Here is a 24,831-nt window from a genome sequence, read left to right as displayed (position 1 = left end):
TCCGCTGGTCGCCACGGACTCCAGGCGTGAGCCGGCGTTTCCGCAGCGCCCAGCAAACAGTGACAGGAGATTCTCTCTCTCTTGTAAATCTCTGTCTCTGCTCTTTATTCTTTCTCCAGACGAAGCGTTGGGCAACGCGAAACGTCTCGCTCCGCCCTTGGCTACTTCCGCGTGCTCCTCGAAAAATGCTAACTGCCTAGGAGCGAAAAGGGAGCATATAAGCCCGCGGATTCCTCGCCTCCGCCTCTCCGCTGAAGCGCCTCGCTTGAAACGTCTCAAAAAAGAGGAGGCGTCTTGAAGCAGCGTAGGCTGCAAACGCTTTGCCGTCTTTGTCTCCACACGCGCCACCAGTCTTTGGCTCTCGGGTCGCCGGTAGCCTTTCACGGGTCTCTGCAGGAAGACTGCCTATCTAGACTTGAACCATGGACGCGTAGGACTGCGTACACTCCGTGTGCGTCTTCGCCCTCTCTCTCGCTCTCAGGCGTGGGCTCGGTTTTCGCAGCTGCCTGCTTCGCGGTTTCCATCCCTCTGAAACGGGGCCTCCTAGCAGACACGTGGCGTCTGAGTTCTACCCCCCCCCCCCCCTCCCCCCCTCGCACCCCCGGCGTGGGTTTCTGACTCTCGTCCGACCAGCGGGAACATAGAGTGCCCAAACATGGAGGCGCCTGCGCCAAATTCGCCGGGGGTTGCTGACCCGCCGCGCGGGACGCCTGCTGTGCCCAGCGCGGTGCCTCCCCACGCCCAGCAGGCCCAGAACCCGCCTCGCCCAGCAGGCGCCGCCTTTCAGGGCGCGGCGGAGGCTTCGGCAGCCGACGAGAAACTCCCGGCGCTTCCCGCAGACCTTCCGGAGGCAGCTCCGAGTGTCCCGCTCTTCTCCCTGGAGCCTTACGGAGCCGGAGACCTCCGCCTGCTCAAGTTCCTCGCGGACGGCCGCCCTGCGTGGGAAGCCCCTCCGGCGCGAGCGCCCGGGGGACTGATTGCCTCGAACGTTGACTTCTTCTTCCCGCAGAAGCGCGCGGAACGGCCCGAAGGAGTCCAAGCGGAGGCGGCGCAGGCCGGCGCTCCGACCGCGCGGGGGCCTTCGGGCGTCGCGGGCGCGGAGGCGTTTAGGGCCTACCTGGAGAAGTCCGCGAAGGCGAGCGCGGCGTATCCGCCGCTGGATCTTCTGCAGAAGGCGGAGGCGCTCTGCGTGGGGGCGGACGCCGCGCACAACGAGACTTTGAAGGAGTCGGATCCCTGGGTTCGTAACAAAGGGGCTTGGGAGGAGGCGGTTCAGAAGCGCGACGAAGCCTCCAAGTGGCTGTCGGGGGGGGGCATGCTCTTTGATCTCCTGCTGGGAACCGCCAACGCGGCGCCGGGTCAGAGGTTCCTGCGTCTGGTGGAGGCCAAAGACGAGACCGACGAGGACGAGCTGTGGCAGAAGCTGCTCATTGGGCTCCAGGCTCGGCACGAGACGTCCGCGGAGCTTGAACAGAAACTCCGATCGGCGCGACAGCAGATGCTGCAGACTGCGGCCGGCGTGCCTGGGCAGCGCACATGGTTGAAGATGCTGCGGCGGCTGCAGCGTCTGCGCTGGGTTTTGGTGAAGAAGCGCTACCAGGACGTCGAGTTCTCGCGGTCCGATGCGAGCTACCCGTATGTCTCTGAGGTTTATGTGCACCTCCTGCAGGTCCCTGCGCGCTGCTGGGACCCCGCCATGGGCAGTCCGGTCGGCTGCGGCCTGCCGCTCCCGCCGCCGCGCGCCTTCGGCGACCACTTTGTGCTTCTGAAAGCGACGCTGAAGGATCAAACCGAGCGCGGAGGCGGCGAAGAGCCTGGAGAGGACGGCGCGTCGTCGCGAGAGGCTCGCGAGCCCCGCAAGACGGCAAAGCGCTGGGAGTTCGTGCTCGAGTATGATGAACAAGCTGCAACAGCCGTGGAGACCAAATCGCTCCTGCATATCAATTTCAGACCGCTTCTGTCCTGCGATCGACTCCTGCAGTCTCTGGAATTGGGCCCCTCGCCCTCACCGGCGTTCGTCTGCCCTGTTCCGTCGACCTGTATGCCGCCGCCTGCCGGGTTCCTCGCGGAGGAGCCGGCCCCCGAGGCCTTGTCGTCGCCTGCGGAAGAACAGGAAGACGCGGAGGCCGCGCAGGCATCCGTCGCCATCCACGAACACCTCCAGCGCGCGCAGTGGGCACTTCTGGATCGATGCTGTTTCCAGGTGCTGGCGACGCAGGCTGAGCGCATGCGCGTGCTTGGCGAGCGGAGGGCCTCAGTGGCCGCTGGCGCCCCCGAGGGCGCCGCCTCCGGAGGTCCGGAGGTCGCACCCCGTTCACCCTGCGAGCGAGTTTACACAGCAGAGTGCGTCCGCGTGGACTCGAAGAGCATCAGCATTCTCGTCCGAGGCGTCCCTGTGGCGTCTGCGCCGCGCACAAATGAGCGCCGCCCTAGGCCTCGCCGCGGTCAGACAAGTGGACGCGAGAGTGGAGACAAAGACGGAGAGGATGCTTCGCATTCCTCAACGAATATCGGTGCCGAACAAGGGCGAACATGCAGCGGGAGCGACGCGAGCTGCGCGTGCGCTCATCACACGCTGGATTTCATGGTTCACATATCCTACGCGCCGTCCTGCACGCCGCCGACGCCCCAATCGCAAGCGGTGGCTGCGACATCGAGTTCAGAGGGAAGTCAACTCGTGGAGAGTTCGAACAGTCAGGGGGCCAGCGCGTGTGAGGCAGCCACAAGCGCGCCAGACGCACAAGAGTCGATGAGCTGTCCGCTGCCGGCATGTAGCACCTGCGCGTGTTGCACTATGCGGATGCATCCAGCGACAGGCGCTCTGCTGGAGCAGATGCAGCGAGTCGCTGTCCTGCAGCTGAGGCAGCAGTTTCTTGAAACGTGGGCGTATGAGGCGTTCGAGCACCCCAGATTGTGTGGGGAGCTCGCGTTTGAGCCTCCGCTTCTGAACCTGAAGACGAGCCGACAGGCCAAGCCCCGCGGCGAAAACCTGCTCTCCAGTTTCGTCAGTTGGGTAGTTGCGGAGGGCCTTAATCTTGCGTAAAGGAGGCCGGCGAACAGGGCGCGCAGCACGCCTTAACGCAGCCGCGGCAAGGAAAAGGCATCTCTTCTCACGAATCAATTACCATGAAACGTAGCGCAGTCTTTTATTACAGAGACCTACCTTGCCGCTGTGTTGCTGCGGACGCACGCGACTGAATGTCTAAAGCTTGTCTCGCTGTGAGGGCACATTTTCGTTCGTGTGCCCAAAACTCTGTTTACAATCAGCCATCCCCTTTTAAGGTTGTGGCGGCGTCTGCGCTCGCGCTTTCGTATGTGAATTTTGATTGAGGCACGCCCCTAAAACGGCGTTTGCTGGTTTCTCGCCAGCATGCTCCTGCGGAGTCGCCTGCATGTCGCGGGCGGCTGGAAAACGCTAACGCACGCCTCGGTTTGGCAGCCTCGCTGTTCGCGGGTGGAGTCCCGCCGCGGCTGAGAGTCCACGACCTCGTACACGCACACGACCGCAGCTTCTCGTTTCCCCAATGTGGACTGCCGTGGTAGTCTCTTTTAGAGCTCGCCTTGCATACTCGCGCGCTGGAGGGGCCTTTCATTGAGGTCACAGTGCGTCTCGCGACTGAACCGGGGACTTGATTGATAGTTCCCCTGTCATCGGCGGACTGGGGTTACGCAGAAAGGCCATCGTAGTCGTTGCACACGCGCAGTGTGACGGATTTCCATCCGTATCCAGACTGAGGCGTGATATGTTACTCTAAGGGACGCACCAGGTCAAGTGTCGGCGGGAGCGAAGCTCAAGAGACTGTCAGCACACGGACACAGAGGCATGCCAGTGGAGCTACCGCAACAGATCTTGCGCATTTAATCAGACATCGTGGCATTCCGCGACATGCAAAATGTGAAGCCATCATTTATTCATTCCCTACCCCGAGCATGAGTGCCCGTGCGAGACTCCGCAGCTGGGATGCTACTTGGTATCTGAGAAATGCTGCCTGCGACTCTGAAATCGTCTCGTTTTTCGCATCACTGTGGAGCAGCACTGGCTCGCAAAAGGCTGATCACGGCCTAGATAGGCGCGGCTTGGTGCTCCTACAGGCAGGAAGTACAGACTCGCTACTCCGGCCGTAACTTTTTCCGCCTGTCACGCAGTTCGCAGAGAGAGAGTGCAGTTACATTCTACAGCAGGTCACAGAATCGGGCGCGTGAGTGCCTTAAATGTCTGAGAGGACACGGATTATCTACATTATTTACATTATTTGCAGCCATCTTGTTCAATTCCTACACTGGGGCTCTGGCGAACCCCAGCCTTCAACTAGTATCCTACAGACGGTCACCAAGCGCGTGAGAATAAGGTTCGTAGAAGTCGAGACGCACATCAGAGCTACACACTTCTGATACCGAGCTTGCGGTTCATCTATAGATTCAATACACCGTAAACAGCGGCGTTTTATGAGTGAAATTCGCATATCAATGCAAAGCCCTAGCAGCCCGCTTCGCCGAGGTTGCATGAGCTCTAGAGTAGTTAGCACCGCTGAGAGACTGTATTCGCTGTTCCTTCCGAACGATAGGGGCGGACAGTTACGAGTTCTCTTCTGCCTTCCTATAATCGGTCAAAGGAAACGTGTCGTGGCGGACAAGATTCGTCAGGGAGGCTCGACATCCCTGCGAAGACCTCGGTTTCGCTGCACACGCTCCAGATACCGCAGACATAAAAAAACCGAAGACAACCTCGAATGGGAGCAGAGCTGGCTTGCCAGGTTGCACTTTGGGTAGCGAATGGAGATCGCCGGCCAACGCTCCCTCTGTTCAGGCTCAGTTACACGTCAGCTCTGAAGAAATGCCGAAACTTCGCCGCGCTGGGCGGGGCTTGAGGCATTCGCTCTCTGCATGCATGTCCGCAACGCAGCTGAGCTGAGCAAGCTGACACGCGCCCGCGTGGCTATCTTTCTTCCCCGCGGGAGAAACCTGATTCTTCCTTCTCTTCATTTAACCCTTAAACTTGTGTGCGCGTCCTTCTGGAGTCGTTGACTTGCACTGGAAGTCACGTTTTTCTTCGACGGTTCGCCCCCCGCGGCATCTGCATATGCCGTGACACCCTACGCGAAGACGCTTGCATGTGTGCGTGTCTCGTGCGCAGCACGGCCTTCCTCATCTTTGTTCCGCGTTTTCTTTCATCTCCTCGGTGTGCGCGTCGCTCCTCTGGTTGAGAAGCGGCAAGGGAGTTCTTTTGAATGCACACTGAGCTCGATCCTGCAGCCACAGCGACGACGGGCGGCGGCCTGCGCTGACACACAGAACTGCGGCAGAGGCGCTTTCGCGCGTTGTCTCCCTCTGTTCGCTTGTGCTAACTCCATTTCCTCCGTCTTCGCGTTCGCCAGAGAGATCTGCCGTTCGTTCTTTGCTGCCCAGCGGCGCCGCGATGTTGGAGCGGCCTTGTCTGGCGTGTGCAGGAAAAGGTGCCCAGCCTGGTTGCCTCTTCGTCGCGCCGCCGTTTTCGGTACTTCCCTGAGACGCTTGAGAACCCCGATGCTGCAAACAGGTGCAAGGACTCAACGACGCCCCTTGTGTTAGTCCGCACGCAGCCTTTTTCGCATGACGAGGGCGTCATCAGGCGCCGCGCGCCCATCCCAACTTCGTCTCCAATCTCCTTTTGCGCATGTGAGTTCGCGCGGATTCGATTCTCCGCCGTGCGGCGGCCCAAGCGGTCTGAACAGCCGCCAGAGGAGGTGTTCGCCACCTTCCTCTTGTCCCGCCCCAGTTGTCTTTTCGTCGGACTCGGTCGTGATTCGCTGTCTCTTCTCACCTACAGGACAGGACCTCCGCGAGGTCTCCTCCAGCCTCTTCAGCCGTTACCCGAGCGCGTCGTCGCGCGCTCTTTCTGTGTCGCGCCCTCTTTCTCTTTTTCTCGCTCCGACACGATGCAGGGGGCGGCACCCTCTGCTCCGCCCGCGGTGCATGCCGCTTCCTCGGCGGCTGACAGTCTCCCCAGGCCCCGCTCCGTCGCCGCCGCCGCAGCTCCAAGGTCGGCATCTTCCTCCTTCTCGCCTGAAGCCTGCCGGAGGCTGTTGGAGGAGGCGAAAGAGATCGCCTGGCGGCGCCGCGTGCGCCTGCGCGTGGTGCAGAGCTCCGCCGAGAGCGACGAGCGTCCGGGTGAGCGATCGAGGGGTGAGGGGCGTGAGAAGAACATCGTGCGCCTGCAGAAGATTGTGAACAGGATCAAGAAGATCACCGAGGCGGAGAAAAGCGCGATTCTGAACGAACTGGGCAAACTCAACGTCTCTCTCTTCCTATCCGAGATCACGGACAGCATCTGCGAACTCGATTTCAAACTCGCCGACGTCCGCGCCGTCGTCGAAATCTGCGCCGCCCTCCACGAAACTTATCCCGAGTTCTCGTCGCTCCTTCAACAATCGCTGCAGAAACAAATTCGAGTACGAATAATCCGCTCTAAAACGCAGATGCATATGAGCCACACCTCTCTCCTAGTCACCGGGAACTCAGGCCCAAGTTATCATATATATACGTACATCGTTTGCATACTGCCTTGCGTGCGGACGGATAGAGGGGGGCCGCGACAGCTCGCTCGCCTAGATAGTGAATAAGTATATATGTATGCATGTCGGTCTGTATGTCTGTATGTATGTTCGTCTGTATGTCGGTCTGTATGTCTGTATGTATGTTTGAATGTATGTTTAAAAGTTTGTTTGAATGTTTGTTTATGTGAGTGTCTTCGGGCCGCCATGGGCGTGTGCGTATACATGGCCTTAGATATAAATCTGCATTTGGCCCTTTGCAGCACAGCGACGTTCGACTCCGCCAAGGCGTCTATGGTTCCGCATGCACCGCGCGCGGCAAGCGACGACTTGTGCATCTTGTCTGGGTTTCGCAGTGCCTCTTTGCTTTCGGCTTTTCTCCCTCCGCGCCTCGTTGCTCCTTCTCTTTTCGTCTCAACTGTGCCTAAGGTCGCTGCCGGCAGTCTCGCATGACATTTTCTTGAGCATTTTCCACCTTGTTCGATTTGTTCGCAGGCCACTGTTGACTCCGCCGTCTCGCTCGTCACGCAGGCCTCTTCGACGGCGCCTCTGGCCTCCTTGCCGCCGCCGATTGCTTCGTCGTTGCCGCAGAATCTCGCGGTTCTTCTGCCTCAAGACCTCTCGCTCAAGCTATCTGCGCTCACCACGCGGCTGCGCGTTCTCGCTCGACTTGTGTCCGAGTTGTTTCTCACTGCGCTCTCGAAAGATGCGTCGCTGCTGCTGCCTCTGCTCCAGTTCCTCGCGAGCGCGTACCCGGTCTCTTCTTGTGCGTCTCTGCTTCGCGGCGCCGGCGGCCGGTCTCAGCCTGGCGTTGCGGCTCCTTCGTCTTCTCAAACACTCTCGTCGTCTCTCCCCTTCCTCCTCACGCGGATGGCTGTCCTCAGTTCGCTCGCGCGGAAGGCCAGCTTCCAGCTTTTCTCTGCGCAGGATGAGGAGCTCGTCGGCCTCGAAAAAACCTCGACTCTGTCGCTGCAACGCCTTGACCGCGCCTTGAAGCAGATGCCCGCGGGCGCCGCCGCGCAGCCGCAGGCGGAGGCAGCGAAGACGCATCCCGAGGAGGGCAGCCAGCATGCGGAGGGAAACAAATCCGTCTCTCGCCAGGCAGAGGACGCCACGAAGGCCGCCTCAAATGGCGGCGAGGAAAAGGACATCCAGACGGCGGTGGCAGACGAAACAGACGAGAAAAATGAAGAGGAGATTCCTGATCACGTGGTGACGATGCTGCGCGAGCTCATGATTACAGTTGGTGTTTCGGACGAGGATCTCGCTGCGGCTATCCAAGAAGGAGAAGAAGCCGTTCCAGCGCCCACGCGACGCAAGGTAGGCTCGGGACCCCGCCCTCGATTGACTCTTTCACGATGCGAAGCCTCACATTTGAACCTCCCCGTTGGACTGATAGATATGCGAGGCGCTTATATAGACGACGAGATGCAAATCTTTGCGACCTCAGCGTGGCCTGGTCTGCCGCTGTGCGTCTAGCCTCTGGCGCTCGCGTTCATGCAACGGAGTTCCGCTATCCCTCTAGGGAGCGTCGGAGCGGCGGGCTGTGCCGCGCCTACCGCGCCTGCGTTTGCTTGTCGCCTCCTCGGTTTTTGCCGGCGCTCCCAGGCTCATGCCTGGGGCCCTCTGCGGCGTTTTCGCGAGTCAGCAAGGCGCCCGACTGCGGCTGGTGCGTCTCGGATGTCTGCGGTGCGTCTGCGCAGACGGCGTCGCTGCTGCGGCAGTTCTTCTTCTCCTCCGCGGCCGCGGGCGCCAGCCAGTTGCACCAGCACTTGGTGCTTCAGGAGCAGCAAAACATGCAGCAGGTCGTGAACCAGGGGCAAGTCGACCCCGACGCGAACTCGCGCTTCCTCCAGCTGAGTGAGAAGTTGAAGACGTTCCTTCAGCAAGCGCAGATTCTCGCCGAAGCGGTACGCGAAGATCCCATCGACTTTCAAGTGAGTTAGCGCGCGTGCGTGCAGCGAGCGTCGAAGCCGCACGCGCGATCTCGATTCGGTCTGCCGCCTAATCAAACTTTCATTGCCTGCGGCATCATCGCCAGTCATCATTTGGCGTAGCTCCATGAATGCCAACAGTAGACAAATGCATACATATATATATGTATGCACATGTGTATATAAATGCAAATGCATCCATATAGATATATCTATATATACGCATATATATATATATATATATGTATGTCCTTGCATGTATATGTTTGTATACATCTGTATGTAGTGGTTTCCATATATGTAAATGCATATATGTATGTATGTATGTATGTATGTATGTATGTATGTATGTATGTATGTATGTATGTATGTATGTATGTATGTATGTATGTATGTATGTATGTATGTATGTATGTATGTATGTATGTATGTATGTATGTATGTATGTATGTATGTATGTATGTATGTATGTATGTATGTATGTATGTATGTATGTATGTATGTATGTATGTATGTATGTATGTATGTATGTATGTATGTAACTGTATGCAAGTGTGCAGATGCATGCGAAGCATATCACTCATGCGGAATCACGTTTCGCAGGCGCTTCAAGTGAAGACCGCAGAGCTGCTGGAGCTTGACGCCGACGCAGCCTTAGCGACGCGCGCGGGGTTCGGTGGCGCGGCAGGGGCGGCGGAGGAGGCGAAGGCCGGCGAAGAGGAACTTGACGAAAATGCCGCATGGAAAGACGACAAAGAACGGTAAATCGTGGGAGCCCCGTTTTGCTTCTCGTCCTGAATGGCGATTGGACTCTTGCACTCGTGGCGGTGTTGCCTCCTCAGACGAAGCCGATGCGCTGGCCTCGTTTCTGTAGGCGCCACAGTCCATTTCTGTTCTTTCTGTTCACCTGCTTGCCCTGTCAATGCATGAATTCGCGCGCGCATGCCGGTTCGCCTGCGAGCGCCTCTGTGGGCCTACATGGGCACTTCAACTTCATTGCTCTGTGCGTCTGAGGATGCAGAGAGTTTTACACGGATCTTTTGAACCTAAAGGACGCCATTCCCGCCGTCCTGCTGGGAGTAAAGGACGCCAAAGACGCAGGCGACGTCAAGCGAATCAACGAGACCAAGGTAGCCTTTTTCGTTGCAAGGTTTACACGAACGGGACTTAAATTAAGACGGACTCAATTCGCAGCCGCAGGCACATTCGCGTATCTATGTCCATCTTTCTATTTGTTTTTATACGTATATCTGCCTACATCTATCTGTATCTGTGTGCGTATGAATCGCAGCAACTGTAGGACTAAAGAGAAGCGGAGGGTGCCGGCAGGCGCATCCGCGTGCATGTGTCTTTCTATATTCTTATTGTTGGGGTCCGTGTCAGTCGCTGTTGTTCTACTTTAGTTTCGTTTTTTTAACCTTTTACATTTCCGCGAACTTCAGGAAGCAGCCCCGGAGGCTGGAGGAGACTTTCAAGTCACGGCGTCGGGCGCAGCCTCGAAATCTGCGTCTTCGTCCTGTCTCTCTTCCGCGCCTCCCGCGTCGTCTTCTGCACCCTCGACGCAAGGCATGGACTTAATTCTGCTGCGCCTCAGCCAGGCGACGGAGACTCACGTCGTGGATCAGGTAGGCGCGGAAAAGGATTTTGAGACAGCTCAAAACCGCCGCGAGACGGGGCGCTGTCTGCTGCGACACCCGCGGCTGAAAAGGGGTATTAGGAGCATGGCATCGCGCGTGCCAATCTCCAAGTGCACACAGCGAAGCTAGTGAGGCTGCGCGATGCCTCCAGTGCTCGCAGATTCTCGGTGCGGAAGGCGGGAGGAGGTGCAAAACTCCATCTTTCTTCGATGAAGTTTGGCTTCCGCGTTGTCGCGGCTTCACCCATCTCACGCTATCGCAAAAAGCTGTCGTCCTCCGAGCGCGTCTTGTCGCATCTTGTGGCGCGCCCGCAGATTGCACTCGACATCTTTTATGAGCGGCTGAACACGAAAGCAAATCGAAGCGTTCTGATGAAGGGCATCGCCGGCGTCCCACGCACGCAGCTGCATCTGCTGCCCTTCTACGCTCGACTTCTGGCGATTCTGAAACCCTACATGAAGGTAGAGTGAAGGAGCAGCAGTCGCGGGCCAGGCGCGGTGCGGGATGCCCCGTGTTGAACCCTGGCGCGGTCGCTTCTTCCGTAGAACGCGGAGAGGGGACTGTCGGCATCGCGTGCGACTCAACTACCCTCGGCGCCGGTTTGTCGCGTCGTGGGGGGGTTGTGAGAGGCAAAACCAGGCGATCCGCGAATGACATTATGTTGGAAGACGCAGGGTAGACAGCGCCGGCGACGGCGCGGCGCTTTAAATGAGGCTTCATCCCTGTGACTTTTGCGAGGGCTTTCCTTCTCAGGACGTGTGTGCATACGTGCTCGAGTCAGTCCAGAGCGATATGAAAAAGATCCTCGAAGAAAAACACCCCACAGATGTAAGCAGACGCGGCCGCAGCGTGTGACGACTCCGCACGCACGGCCGCCGCCACGGTGACATCTACGCGACGCAACGTATATATAGAAAAACGCTATGTATTTCTCTCTAGCTTCTGAGTCGTGTATGCGTGCACACAAGCCTCTATATAAATCGGTGTCGATTCCGGTACGCACTCTGCGTCCCTGTGCCCGTTCCTTCTCTGGATATACTCTGCTGCCAACGTGTCTGCGTCCTCCGCCTTCTGCTCGACATCGACGGCCCTTTGCCTCCTCAGGCCTCTACCTTCGCTGTCCTTTTGCTTCACTCTTTCTCGGCTTTGTGTGAGCATACTGTCTGCTTTTTTGGCCTCCGCTTCGTGTCTTCTCTCGCCGCGAGCTGCGTCCTCTCCTAGCTGCGTTGAGCTGTTTGGGCTGCTGGAGCTTCGCTGTGTGGACCTGCGCAGCTCGAGAACAAAATCAAGTGCGTGCGCTTCATCGCGGAGTTCACAAAGTTCGGGCTGCTGCCCGCGGGCTTCATCATGGTCACCTTCAACTCGCTCATGGAGGACATGACACCTCATCACGTCGAGCTGCTCTACCACATTGCCGACGTAAGGCGCCACAGCGCGAAAGGCCTTCTAGCTAGAGGAGGGCGAACATCTCCCTGAATTCAAGTTAAGCCGTGCGAGCTCTGAACCGCGGTTTCGCCGGCATCGTATGCGGATCTCGTCGTTTTCCACGCGTGCGTCTTGTCTCCGGACTGCGTGTTCGAGAGCTTCTCAGCCCGGCGGAGGAAGGGCCTATGTGTGGCGGTGCCGATTGCGAATTTTCTCGTGCTTTAGTCTTTTGCCTTGACGCTCGGGTGCTGCAGGCCTGCGGCTACTACCTGCTGCACATGCCTCTGACCCGCCAGCGGTTTTCGGCGCTGCTCGAGAAGATGCTGCGCATTAAAAGCGCGAAGAATCTCCCTGCGCGACTCGACATTTTGATTGAGGACGCCTACCACCAGCTGCGCCGTGCAGCCAACGCGGTCCGCGGTGACGGAAAGAAGAAAGCCGTTCCTCCTGAGAAGCAGTTCATGCGAAAACTCCTCTTCGAAGAACTCGCTACGTGAGTCCCCTTTCACGACCGCGGCGACGACTGCTGATCCTCCTCTTTTTGCGGTTATATGCATATTCATTCACATATATATATATATATATATATATATATATATATGCATGTATACGCCTGTGGGGACTTCACTCGGTGTGCAGTGTTTTCTCACAGTGCGACACGATGCCGCGGCCTCGCGTCGACGTATAAATCTGGGTCTATATCTGAGTGCACGTGCTAATACGTGCGCGTATGGATAACTGTCAAACGGGGTGTCTGCGTGAGGTATACTGGGGCTGTAATTTGCTGCGGCTTTCGCATCCTCAACAAATATGTATGCGCAGGCGTCAACACATGCCTGCAAGTGTGTCATGAACGCGAGCGGCGCGCAGCTAATCTGTATGTCTGTTTCATAAGCAGTGGCTGTGTCTATGTCTGTGTATATCTGTATGTGTTTGTATGCATGCCTGCGTGAATATATATATATATATATATAGATAGATAGATAGATAGATAGATAGATAGATAGATAGATAGATACATACATACATACATACATACATACATACATACATACATACATACATACATACATACATATATATATATATATATATATATATATATATATATATATATATATATATTTATGCGTGTATGCACGATGGATTCAGGGGAGACGAGATTCAGGTGGCGCGTTTGATTCGCCGCTTTCCTTGGTCGACCGACCCGAAGGTTGAGGAGTGGTTTCGAGAAGAAATTTTAGGTAGGAGGTGTGATCTTGAGAGCGTCCATTTCATTCCGACGCGTCGCTTTAGTTACGGAGTCTGTGTCTCTGCACGCACTGCATTTGAACGCCATTCATGGCTCTACGCCGGGGGAATCTCCCCTCAGTGATCTGTCTCGGCTGACACGCCAAATAGATTGCCGTCCCCTCGTCGCAAACACGTGCCTTGGTAGATAAATAAAACTGATGTTCAGATGCAAAGTATTCATAGTGCGTCTGTTGGAGTTTTAGACGTAATGATCGTCCACTCCTGATGCTTCTCGCGGCGGCTGTGGATTCGATTTCTGCACCGATGCATCCTTTGACACGTTTGGCCTTCGCGTCTGCGCCGTGGTGTGTCCCCTTTGCGCCTCTGCAAGGAGATGCCAGTTGTTTCGCACTTTCGTCGCTGACAGAATTCTCATCTCTATGCGTCGCGCGTGTGTCGCGGGGGGTGCTCCCCGCGGCTCTCTCTCTCTCGTGCATTGTCTCTCGTTTTCTTCGTGTCGCGTTGTGGCCGCTTTGTCTTCGCGCAGATCTAGACATGCAGACGAACTTTGAGCACATCCACCGAATCGCGTCTCTGCTCAGCGCCCTTGCGAAGTACCTCCCGAGCGCCGTCATTGCATGCGTCGATGGAGTCTTAGAGGCGATTCAGGTAATGAAACTCCGCGCGAATGGCGCGCATTCTGAGCTGCTTGCCTTGTAGACCGGGCGGGCGCTTCCGCGTCGCGCAGAGACGGGAAGAGGATCATCCTCTGCTGCTGCATACAGGAGAGGACTCAGGAGGGAGGCAAACGCGGTGCCGAGATCCGTCCGGTGCCGGTAGTGTGTGTTAATGTGGTGTCTGTTGTTCACCTATCCCTCTCTTATCTGAACTTCGAGCTTTGAACACCCAACTGCTGATGCAACAGCAGTTTGTGACTCGAAGTGCAGTTAGTGGATAGTTGTCATTTGGGTATACAGTATGATCTCCTGCGACGGGACGAGGCGTTTTCGCTTGTTGGCGTGAGGGGTGTGCGAGCTGTGGCACGTGTGTGCACCTTCGAAATCTTCGCGTGTGCGTTCGCGTTCATCTCCAGATTGGAATGGAGCGAGAAGACCCGCGAGACGCTCCCTTGCGCGTGCGGCAGATCAAGTTCCTCGCAGAGTTGTATAACTACAGGTGCGTTTTGGGGTCCCCTCGAATCCGCGTCCTTCCCCGTCGGCGGGCGCGCTTCCTCGTCGTCAGCCCCTGCTTACAGGCTTTCACGAGTTGCGCGATTGCCAGCTGAAGCTCTCTGCAGAGACTCGCGCTGGTCTCAGGCTTTCTGGCGTGCTGCGCCTTCACTCGCTGCGCTCCGTGGTGCGCCACGCGCGTCATGCGTGCGGCGTGGCTCCCTGCCGCGTCGTGTCTTGTTCTTCCGCGCGGTTGTTCGCCGCGCATCTTCAACTCGGCAATTTATCACTTTTGTATGCGCGTTTCAGACTGGTCGACTCCTCGATCGTGTTTGACGTCATGTACCACCTCTGCGGCTGCGGCTCCGCGAGCAGCTACCAGGCGGGCAACATTCGCACGGCGCACCGAATATTAGCCGACCAGGCGCGTCTGAACGGCCTGCTCCCCAGCGCGTCTTTGCCGGTGTCGGTGTCCTCGGGGGGGTGGCAGGGGGTGGCGTCTCCGCGGAGGAAGCCTCGCCGCTCGCCGCGCTGCCCTCGCAGATGTTTCTGGGCGCGCTGTACGAACAGGAGACGCTGCCACTGGTCGATCCCGCCGCGCCCGTCGACTGGGCGCACAGCTGCTTCAGAATCACTCTCGTCTGCGTCTTGCTGCAGTCCTGCGGCCAGTACTTCTCGCGCGGCGCCCTCCGCCTGAAGCTCGATCGCTTCCTCCTCTTCTTCCAGCGATTCGTTCGCGCCAAGGTGCGTCAACCCAACTCTGCCTCTACCATTCGTCGACGCCGCCTACGGACCAACCGATGGATTCGCCGCCTCCCACGCCTGCAGATGTGCATAAAGATGCGTACAGATATGTATGTATATAGGGTTTAGGGTTTATGGTTGAACCCTAAATATATATATACATATGTAAATGCATATATATATATATATATATATATGCATAAAGGGTTTAGGGATTAGGGTTGAACCCTATATACATATACGTATATATGCATGTCCGTGCATATATGTATGTATATATATGTATAGGGTTTAGGTTTGAGCCCTATAAACATCTAGATATATAGATATAGATATAGGTCGAGTGCCGCGGGCGGACTCTGCGTGCTGTGTGTTGTTTTGTTTTTGCAGCCTTACGTGCCCTTTCTGGTTGAAGCAGATTTTCTCGACACGCTGGAGACTTTGCGCCCGCAGCTGCAGGTCGCGGAGACGCTCGCAGAGGCAGAGGATCGACTGAAGGAGCTTCTCAAGGAAGAAGCGAGCATTCTCGCGGCGATGGAAGACCGGGACGAAGGCCGAGAAGAGGCGGATGAAGTGAGAACGTGCAAGGAGAAACGGCGCAGCAGGGAAAAAAACCGCAGACCGCCGCTGCGATATTCCCATGTGTATATGTAAATATGTATACGTTTTTGTCTCTGTCTTTTTGTGTGTTTTCTGTCTCTACCTGGACATGTGCGGATATGTCGCTCCCTCTTTCCAGCTCGCACATACATTCGTCTCTCTCTCTGCATCCATGCATCCATACGTGCTTTCGCGCAGGCTGAGAGCTAGCTTGCGGTTGCGGCGTGCCCCGCGACCTTTCCTCCGCGTGATTATCTGCTCGGGTGTTTTGGTGTCGTTTTTTCAGGAGGCTCTGTTTGGTTCGGCGGGTGAGAGCGAAGACGAGGAAGACGAGGGCAGCGCAGAGGAGGAAGAAGAAGGCGCCGCTGAGGAAGACGAAGAGGACCTGCGAGACTACATTCGAGAGCATGTGCAGAAGGAAGAGGTGAGACGCGGCGCCTTCAAATTCGAGCGCGACAGTCGGTGTGCATCGGCTGCATCTTAGCCATCCAGTTCTATGTCTAACTCCTCCGCGCATCGAACTCCCTCTGCGTCCTTATTGATGCAGCCGAATCTCCCATCGGTTTGCTGCTGTCGCAGATATCCAACAGGCGCCCTTGCAGTTTTCTGGCGCGGGGTAGAGAGGCGCCTCGTCTTCGTTTAGTCCCCTGCCGCATGCGCGTCGCTGTCAGCTGTCCCGCCGTCTGCGAGTTTATCGCTTTCTTGCCATCCATGCGGTACATATACATTTACGTACATTTATATATTTATGTATATATATAGGCATAGTAGTGAGTACAGCATTTTCCCCTTTCCCTGGCTTCTTTGTCTCTTTAATTTCCTCCTCCACAGACGTCACGGTCGCGTTCTGTTGCGTTCTGTTTGTTGCCCTGTCTGTCTGGTGCTACGGTCGTAATGCAGTTTCGTCTTCGCCTCGGCTTGCTAGTTGCCGTCTTGTGATGTGTCGCCGCCTCGCGTCTACCTCGTCTCTCTCTTGCTCTCCGTCGGGAGGCCTGGCAGCTCGCAGGGGGGTTCCATTCCAGTTTTGAGTGTCACTTTTTCTCTCTCAGGAGCTCCAGTTCGACACGGAGTTTGCGCAGATGATGCTTTCCTCTCTGAACGAAGCCAAGGCGTTGCGGCGCGCGCCCGGCTCTGACCTTGCGAAGATTCCTGCGAGCGTCTTGAAGGAGGCTGCGGAGCCCCCCGCAGATCTGCAAAGGAGCTCGCTCTCGGCAAGCAGATCGGCCGGAAGCCTCCGGGGCGCATGCGGAGCTCAAGAGGAGGAGGGGCAGGGCGAGGCAGACCGCGCAGATCTGCATGCAGAAGACGGTACGCCTTGTGTCAACCGATGCGCCGCAAGCGTGGACGCAGCATTGCAAAGAGAGATGCGAGGCTCTCTCCTGCACGGTCGGGCTTCGTGCGCGGCAGCCGCAGGGCCTGATCAGTTTTCAGGTCACACCAAGTATCCATGAGCCTATTCCGGGCACACCGCGTTTTGTATCGGTGGGCTCTCGATCAAAATTCGTCAAACTTAGTTGCTTTGTTGCAATTAGCTTTGTACTCCAAAGAGAATCAGTATCCCTTGAGCGCTGCGATGTACTTCTGAAGCATGTCTCGCATTTGATTCAACATCTTGTTACAGAGGTTGCAGGATGAGAGTTTAAGATGCTGGTGGCATGCCTGTTCCTTAGATGCTTTTCCTTCCCTGTGTCTGTGGCGACGGGGCGTGCAGTTCTCGTCGCAGTTTTTCACTTGTGTCTCGGGACGCCGCTTTTTGGTACAGGCCCTCCGGCGCGCCCGCAGACGGTCATGCGGCTGATCACGAGACGGCAGGACAAGCGAAATCGCTTCTTGGTGCGGCCGTTGGCGGTGCCAACCGACGCGCGACTCGCGGAGACTTCGCGGCGAAAAGATCAGCAGGCGCAGCAGGAGAAGGAGGAGAGAGAGGACCTCAAGCGATTCGTGATTGAACGTGTAAACCGCTCGGCGGAGGAGGAGGAAGAAGAGCGCCGAAAAACGTTCTACGCCGGCGCGCCCTCGGGGACTGGGTGTACGTATGCCGGAAGCTCGCCCAGAGCCCCCCCCTTCGCGCCGGTGGGTGGCGGCGGAGATCGGCAGACTGTCGGCGCGATGTCTTCTTTCGGTCAAAAGGGGCGGTACAGACAGAGGTAGGAGTACAAGATCGTCTTCGTCTCGCACTTCAGTCGCCTTCATCTGTCTGTCTCTCGCGCATCTGTGTGTCCTTCGGGAGGACGCAACTTTGTCGCGTTTCACCGATGCGTCCTCCCTCGGCGTCGCTCCCTTCGAACTCCTTGCGTTGTTTCCCTCGACATTCCTCGTTCTCGCTTGACGCAGTGAATGCGCGCGCTGTCGGACCTCTTGTAGGTAGGCCTTTCCTGTCGCGGAGGAAAGCCGCGGCGTCGAAGACCCTAAACTTGCTCTGAAGCGGCTCAGTGTCGAGAGTCTGTCGCATTCGCCGGGCCGCTCGCGATGAATGTTTTTTCTTCCGACGAAAATTACCAGATGTAAAGGCCCTAATGCGCGGCTGAACCCGCGGACATCAGTGCCCCAGCCTCGTGATGAGGAAGGACCGCAGTTCGGGGCCCTAGACCACGACCCGTGCCTTAGCACTCCTTTACGCGGATTTCAATCTGAGGCGACGCGATTTCTGTGAAGCCGCGAACCCGATCTGCCACGCGCAAAGCTCAGACAGAAGCGGCTGCGGCTCTTGCATCGCTGTCTATCTTTATCTTTCTATCTGTCTATCTTTATCTATCCATCTTTATCCTATCTATCTGGGTGTCCATCTATCTGTCTTTTTTCTTCTATTTATTTGTCTGCGATTCACTATCTATACATCCATCTATACTTCTCTATGTATCCTATCTGTCCATCCGGGTGTCCATCTATCTTTCTATTTATTTGTGTGTCTGTCTCTATCTATATCCATCTACCTCTCTCTACCTGTCTGTCTATCTCGCTCTACCTTTCTATCAACATATCTAGCGTTCGGTCTATCTATCAATATATCTATCCCCCTCTCTCTATATGTTTGTATACTGTATTATAAGAGTGTGGAGCGCTATACATGGATCGGAGAGTGTGGAACGGTGTGTCCGGAGAGGAGAAGTGACACCACATATGCGGCGATCTTCTGTGAGATCCGCTGAGACTAGTAGAGCCTTGAAGGTCAACGGCGAGCCTGCTGTAGTGCCATCTTTTCTTCACGGCAGTACCAGCGCGAGACGACGCGCTTGCTGACGTATCCCGCCCCAGGCGTCAAGGCCAAAGGCAACTGGTCGACGCTTGATCAGAAACAAAGCGCACCAAAAAGGACAGCGAGCCTCGCTGGCGGCGGAGAGCGCGGGGACCCACACAGCTGCGACGCACCTAGACGCGGCTAAACAGTTTCCGCGTGCACATCGTGAGGCCCAGAGAAAAAACCGCGTGCGCGTCACGCGAAGCGCCTCAAACACGAACGGAGGAGCCACCAGGAGGCGAGCTCCATTGCCGAATTCTTGTCTGGAACGAAACCGCCCGCGCCGCGACACTCGGAAGGGACGTGAATCGAAGGCGGGGGCAGCGACAGACTCGACTGCGTGGAGTCTGAACTAGATGCAAGCATAGCGGACGCGATGCGTCTTCAGAGAGGGCCGTGTCTCTCCACGTCGTCTTTGAGGAAGAGGAAGTGACTCAGGTAGCCCTCCACGCGTTGGTTGGCGCAGCCCGCACGCCGGAAGTAGTGCTGGAGCTCCTGAACCTGCTTCGCCGTCAGGTCAATCGCCGTCGCCTGGGCTCGATGCGCTGAAGAGGAGACACACAGCCGCACGCACACAAACGCACATCTCGCAAAAAACGAAACCGCCTGAAGATAGACTGACGCTGCGGAGAAATCCGAGATCTGCACCCGAATGCCCCCCCTGCTGCTTCGCAGCAAGGCGCAGAAGTCGATCCGCAGATGTCGATTTCGCCTCAGAGGGCAATAGCGACATGTGAGCTGCAGCAGGAGAGGCAGGTTGGCAGGTGACACTGCTACGGGGCCGGGGAGGTCTGCCTCTGCAGCTGCATTCCATTTGCCAAATCGGTTCGTACCGAGTTTCCTCCACGCCTTCTCGTCGGTGATATTGAGCGCCGTGAACGCCTTCGCCAGCGAGAGAACTTGCTCGGGCTGCAGTTGCTCCCCTCCGCGCTTGTGCGTAAAGTGCAGCAGCTGGTAGATGATGCGCGCGTCAACGAACTGCGGAAGGCCACATGCAGGAACGAACGCAACGTAAGGACGGTTTTACGTCTTATCCGATGCATGCGCCTGTCCCGCCGCGTAAGACCCGCGGGGCCTCCAGACCAGACCGGCGGGGGGGGAGGGGACCTACCTTTTGCCGCATCATTGCCTCGGCGAGCTTCGCAATCATGTTTGTGTTGACTGTATGGTCGAGTCGAAGCAGGCGCGTCTCCTCGCAGAGGCGATCCAGCATCCAGCGCACGCCGACTGCAGCTCGCCATCCGAGGCGCGAGTTTGTCCTCTTCCAGGAGTCGCCGCGAGTGAAGGGCTCGCCAAACAGACGCTCGAACGAAGGGACGAGCCCGTCGGCGAAGGCCGCGGCCGTCGGCACCGAAGGCGCGGGGGCGGCGGGGGCGACGACCGAGGCGGCAGGCGACGCTGCGATCTGCGACGAAGGGCTGCCGGCGTTCAGCGAAAAGGCGAGGGCGTTTGGCGCAGACCGAAGCGACCGGAGAGGCTCCTGCGGGCTCAGCGGGAAGTGGTCGAGGAGGTTGATGTCCGCGATCGCCGTCCACACCGCCGTGAGTGCCTGAGCACACCACAAACACCCACGTGCCGCAGAACTCGAGAGGTTTGTCAAGTGGGGACCGACCGCGCGCTGCAGTCCCGGTCAGCTAGGGCTACGTAAAAATCTGTCTGCGCCCCCCGCTTCAGGACGCCCCGCGAGAGAGCCACATACCCTAAGAAGCCCTGAAGAAACGTATTCTACGTGAAGGCCTTGCAATCACGCTATGCTGGACGCCGCGCCGCCGTCAACCAATAAATCGAGAGCGCACCTGTGCGTTGAGCGAGAACTGCCTTGGGGTTGCCGCACCGCCTGAGGACTCGAGCATGGCTTGCTGCTCCAACTTGTCGTTTTCGGCGCCTGGCTGGGGCCCTGGCGGCAGCGCGTCCTCGCTGTCTAAACGCAACGGCTCCGAGGAGGACGGCGGCGCAACTGCCGTGAGGGGGAGGGGTGTCGGCAGCGACCCGCCGCAGGCGGAAGCGACAATAGCGTAAAGCAGGCGGAGGAGAAAAGGGAGATCGCGAGGCATCAGCGTCGCCATGGCCCTGAAGAGCATGCACAAGTCGTGCGGAGGCGCAGCGGCGGCATTCGGCGGGGGCACCGAGTGTCTCGACGGAGGCTTCGCGAGCACGCCAGGCGCCGAAGAGGCTGGAGGCGGCAGCGAGGCGGGGGAAGTAAGCGAAGAGCTGGTCGCGCCGCCTGCAGCCTGCGCCTCGAGGATCGCCAGGGCGCGGCTCTTCAGCGCGAGAATCTCCTGGGGCTTGCGCCGCTGGAGGCCAACCGCAGTAACGAGAGAAATATCCACGTTGATTGAAACACTACGGAGAGCGCAGATACGATCCCCACAGACACAAGCTGAACTCCATCCACAGATAGACAGAGGAATACCCGCAGATAAACGAATATACACGCGCATAAATGGGAGCGCCTGCGTCTGTGTCACGTGCGACGCTGACAGCTGCGACGCCAGGGGCACTGGCTGGTGCGAGGTCACTCTGCAAGCAGAGCGCTTTCGAGGGAGAAGCTCTGCGTGAAGCCCCTGAGAGAGGAAGACTGTCATGTCCGACTCACGTCGATACGCGCGGCTGCCCACGCCAGCATCGCGACGTCAGTGAAGGAGAGCGCCTCCAAGTGGATAAGCGTAAGTCGTCCTGCGCAGCGAAAAGTGGCGAAAACAGAGGACGCCTGGTCAGATGCGCGGCAACACAGTCGAGACCGCTGCTCCAAAACAAGGGCCCTTCTTCACAAAGCAGCTTCTTACCGATTTCGCTCCAGACAGCCTCCTCGATCACGAAGCACGTGGCTAGCGACCAGGCAGAGACCGCGACCTGCGCCGGCTGCATCTGAGGCAAGAGCGGCGGAAGCGTCGCGGCGAGCCTCCACAGCGCCGGCGCGTGACCCAACACCGCGAACCTGAATCTCGCAGCGCAAACGTGGACGCTAGCGGAATTGAAACAGAGACAGTGCAACAGCGCGCCACAGAGGTGCTACAGACCGCGTCATGCACGCAGACGCCTACGCATATATATATATATATATATATATATATACATATAAATATATATATATATATATGTATATATGTGTGCATATAAATACATGTGTATTTGCTCTGGAGTCGGACGATAAACGGTACTAGACGCATGCCTAAGTGCGTGCAGCCGAATTGTGTGGCAGGCATATATCTCAATCCATCTATCTATCATCCTCGCTCTCTACCTATCTATCGGTGTGCGTTGTTCTCTCCTTCTATCTCTATCTACCTATCTAGTATTTCAAATTATGTATAACGTAATCGTCGCCAGTTGGCTGCGCGACAGGCGACAGGGCAGTGAAAGGAAGACCTGACGGTCCCAGTGGAAGAGTATAACAAATATATATACATATATATATCAGAACAAATTTTTTCTTATACGTGCTGAGGCGCTCGAGCTGGGATATGCATGCGCACCTGTGGAGGAGCAAGTGAATGAAGGGTGGCAGAATGAGCGAAGGATGGTGAATGATCCTGTCGACCAGACGCAGGAAAAGCTCGCTGCGGCGGTCAAGTCGCTTGCGCGTCGTCAGCAGCGTCAGGGCCGCCAGGTAGTCGCGGCGCGTCATTTGCTCTGTGGAACAAGGCATTCGCCAGCAGCCAGGGGTGCGGAGAGGAAAGTGAACGGAAACCCGGCCGCCACACCGCGCGCTGCCGCGAAGCAGACAAGAGAGGCTGCGAAGACCACGTACACTAACGCATGGGAAGCGAAGAAAGACGCGTCGACCCAGCGAGGAGAACGAACACGACGACAGGGGACATGTGGGGAGGGGGGGGGGAGAGCGGAGGCAATCAGTGACAGCTCTTTTCGTTTCAGAGAGAGGAGAGACACACGCCAGCGAAGGCTGCACAGAGAATACCATGAACACAAGAGAACAACCAGAAGGCATCGAGAGGCCAAACTGCAGCTCGTCTCCAGGCGCGCGACGAGCAGAGACTGACCTACGAACGCCCATACAAAGCGAGGCAGCGCAGTCATTCACAGGAAAGTGCCTTTTGCGTAGTGCGAGGGAGAGGCTATAAAAGGCCCGCCAGGTAGCGACCAAAATACCCCTCAAATTCGCATGGCAAAGAGCCGCTGGTGACATTAGAGAGCAAGTGCTGACCTTCCCAAATCTGACAGGCGAGAAGAAAGTCCTTCGCTTCGAGCAAACCCTCCAGTCGGTGCGCAACCGGGGTATCCGCAGACCATCGCAGCAGCTTGGCGGTGCGGATCTGAACGAACGAGGCTCGGCAGGCAGGAGGGAAAAGTGAAAAACGCGACGGCACTGTCAGGTCCGAGGGGTCTCCTGGGGTGTATGTACACCTAGCGAGTCTCGCATCCAGCGGCGCGAAAGCGAGACCGAGGTGCGGTGTTTGCTCATTTCCGTCCTCGCCCCTTGCGGATCGAGACGCACCGGCTGTGGTGCGTCCGCAGGAAGATTCTGCCGCCCGCAGGCTGAGGCGCGGCGCAGAGTGTTCGCCGAGACGACATGGGAGACGTAGTAGAGAAGCTTGAGGCGGCGAAGACAACGAAGATGAGAGGACGCGGAAACAGACAGGGGAAGAAGAAGACAGTGCGGCAGACTTCGCGAGAAGGAGAGGCAAGACAGCAGGAGACTGAAGAGACACACACAAAGACGAGGAAGAAGAAGCAGAGGAGCAGGCTGGTTCAAAAGAAGAAGGGGGAGAGAATGAGGGAGAGAGAGAAGCCGAATGCTGTGGAAAGAAGGGAATTTGTGACTTTCTGTCAATGCAGCGCTCCCTTAGGTGTCGTCTTGGCTGGAAAGCAAACTTGGAGACAGACAGGGAAGACGGGCGAGAACGAGGAGACGAAGAAAGCGGCGGGGGACGGGAAGAGGCAGGGAAAAAACGTGAAGCGGACGAGGAAGAAAAGAGCGCCACCGAAGAGGAAGAAAGGAGACGTCCGCGACGGAGCGACGCTCGACCAGGCGGAAGACAGAAGACATGCCGCTCCTCACGTCGCGGCATAGAAGAACAAGATGATAGTGAAGCAGAGGAAGAACAAGAAGGCGGAGACGATGAACGAGGAGAAAAAGACGAAGAAGAAGCCAGGGAGTGACGCCCGCGACAGAGAGACAGAGGACAGATCGAAGGGGGAGAGAATAAAGACGAGGATGAGCCTGGTCCTGAGGAATTGGGCATCTGGCGCCTGTGACTCTGCTTGACCTCGTTTCTCTTGGCGAAGGGCTCCAGCGGCGCCTCCTGCGGCCCTTCTCCCCAGTAAGCTTCCTCGCTGGCGCTTCCTCTCCCCACGTCTCGCAGCTGCCGACTCTTTTCATCAGAGAAAAAAAAAGGCAACGCGCGAACAGGATCCGCAGGCGCCGCCGTCGCTCCACGGGTCAGCCGGCACTGGCGGAGGAGCTTGGCGCGTGCCTCGTGCGGAGAAAACAGGCGCGAAAGCCGCGAAGCCATGGTCCTCGGCTGGCATGAAAGAAACAAAAAACCCTTGAAAAACAGCGGCTTCGAGGGCAATAATGAACGAGAAACCGGCAAAGGGCGAAAGTAGCAACTGACAGCAAAAGACCTTGGCCGTTAACGGGTGAGCGCATCTTTGCGATGATGCCCTTGTGAGAGCGAGACAGGTAGATCCGACACGAGCGCGGCAGGAGGCTCGCAGAGAGAAATAAAGAAGAAAGCAAGCATGAGAGCAATTCCGAAAAGCAAAGCCATGTCGGTGCGTTGAAGAGCGAGCCTAGATGGTGCAGGGAGATGTCACGAAGCCTGCTTTTCTCATCGCAGTAATGCGTGGAGATTCTCTGTCTCTCACAGGCTCTCGCGCTGTCTCCTTTCGCTGCGTAAAACCCCACACATTTTTCTTCCGCATTGTTTCTCTTCGCTCTTTTCCTGAACCACGTCGAACTGAACACTGCGGTTCTCCCATTCTTTTTTTTCTTGTCCCTTGTCCTCCGGATTCTCCGCGTGGGGCAGACCTTGCCGCATTTCTCAGGGAGGTCTCCGCTGGTTCCCAGCTGTCGGCGTTGCTCGACAGCTTGAGTTGTCGTGTGAAAAGCCATCAGGTTTTCCTAGAGTGTTTTTGATTTCCCGCCCTCTACGGTGAAAGGAGAGGTTTCGCGCGTCTCATCCGCTGCGATACCTCTATTTCTGTGCTACCTCTGGCTGTATCGGAGGCCCGCGTTGTCGTCCCGTTCCTCTTCCGTCGGGCCGCGATGCTTTTCTCGTTCAGAAACCATGCAGCGTCTCCTCTCTCTCCGTCAGGCTCACCGGCGCAAGTTGCCGTCGTTGAGAGGAGGAGGCAGGA

The 24,831-nt window shown here is 57.1% G+C and overlaps 3 protein-coding genes across 3 annotated transcripts; 2 read left to right on the top strand and 1 right to left on the bottom strand.

The window, feature by feature from the left end:
* Positions 1–655: 655 nt before the first annotated feature.
* Positions 656–3,043, top strand: BESB_006710 (uncharacterized protein; the record flags this gene model as incomplete). Its single annotated transcript, XM_029359426.1, has 1 exon — positions 656–3,043. The coding sequence occupies one exon, from the start codon at positions 656–658 to the stop codon at positions 3,041–3,043; it is 2,388 nt and encodes a 795-aa protein (XP_029222339.1).
* A 2,872-nt stretch (positions 3,044–5,915) lies between these two features.
* BESB_006700 (MIF4G domain-containing protein) lies at positions 5,916–17,423 on the top strand (the record flags this gene model as incomplete). The annotated part of the gene is made up of 19 exons (XM_029359425.1): positions 5,916–6,428; positions 7,026–7,850; positions 8,234–8,467; positions 9,068–9,225; positions 9,486–9,594; positions 9,907–10,089; positions 10,416–10,562; positions 10,855–10,929; positions 11,374–11,520; positions 11,781–12,019; positions 12,679–12,770; positions 13,307–13,428; positions 13,853–13,935; positions 14,238–14,356; positions 14,419–14,672; positions 15,063–15,245; positions 15,562–15,696; positions 16,322–16,580; positions 17,035–17,423. The coding sequence occupies 19 exons, from the start codon at positions 5,916–5,918 to the stop codon at positions 17,421–17,423; spliced, it is 4,266 nt and encodes a 1,421-aa protein (XP_029222338.1).
* Positions 17,424–18,894: 1,471 nt separating this feature from the next.
* BESB_006690 (uncharacterized protein) lies at positions 18,895–23,984 on the bottom strand (the record flags this gene model as incomplete). The annotated part of the gene is made up of 8 exons (XM_029359424.1): positions 18,895–19,055; positions 19,344–19,488; positions 19,622–20,059; positions 20,307–20,804; positions 21,107–21,186; positions 21,297–21,448; positions 21,987–22,143; positions 22,676–23,984. The coding sequence occupies 8 exons, from the start codon at positions 23,982–23,984 to the stop codon at positions 18,895–18,897; spliced, it is 2,940 nt and encodes a 979-aa protein (XP_029222337.1).
* Positions 23,985–24,831: the final 847 nt, after the last annotated feature.

Source organism: Besnoitia besnoiti, chromosome I, assembly GCF_002563875.1.
Source record: "Besnoitia besnoiti strain Bb-Ger1 chromosome I, whole genome shotgun sequence".
Classification (NCBI taxonomy): Eukaryota; Apicomplexa; class Conoidasida; order Eucoccidiorida; family Sarcocystidae; genus Besnoitia; species Besnoitia besnoiti.
The sequence above is the reverse complement of the archived record's forward strand: the minus strand, read 5'-3'. Positions and strand labels throughout refer to the sequence as shown.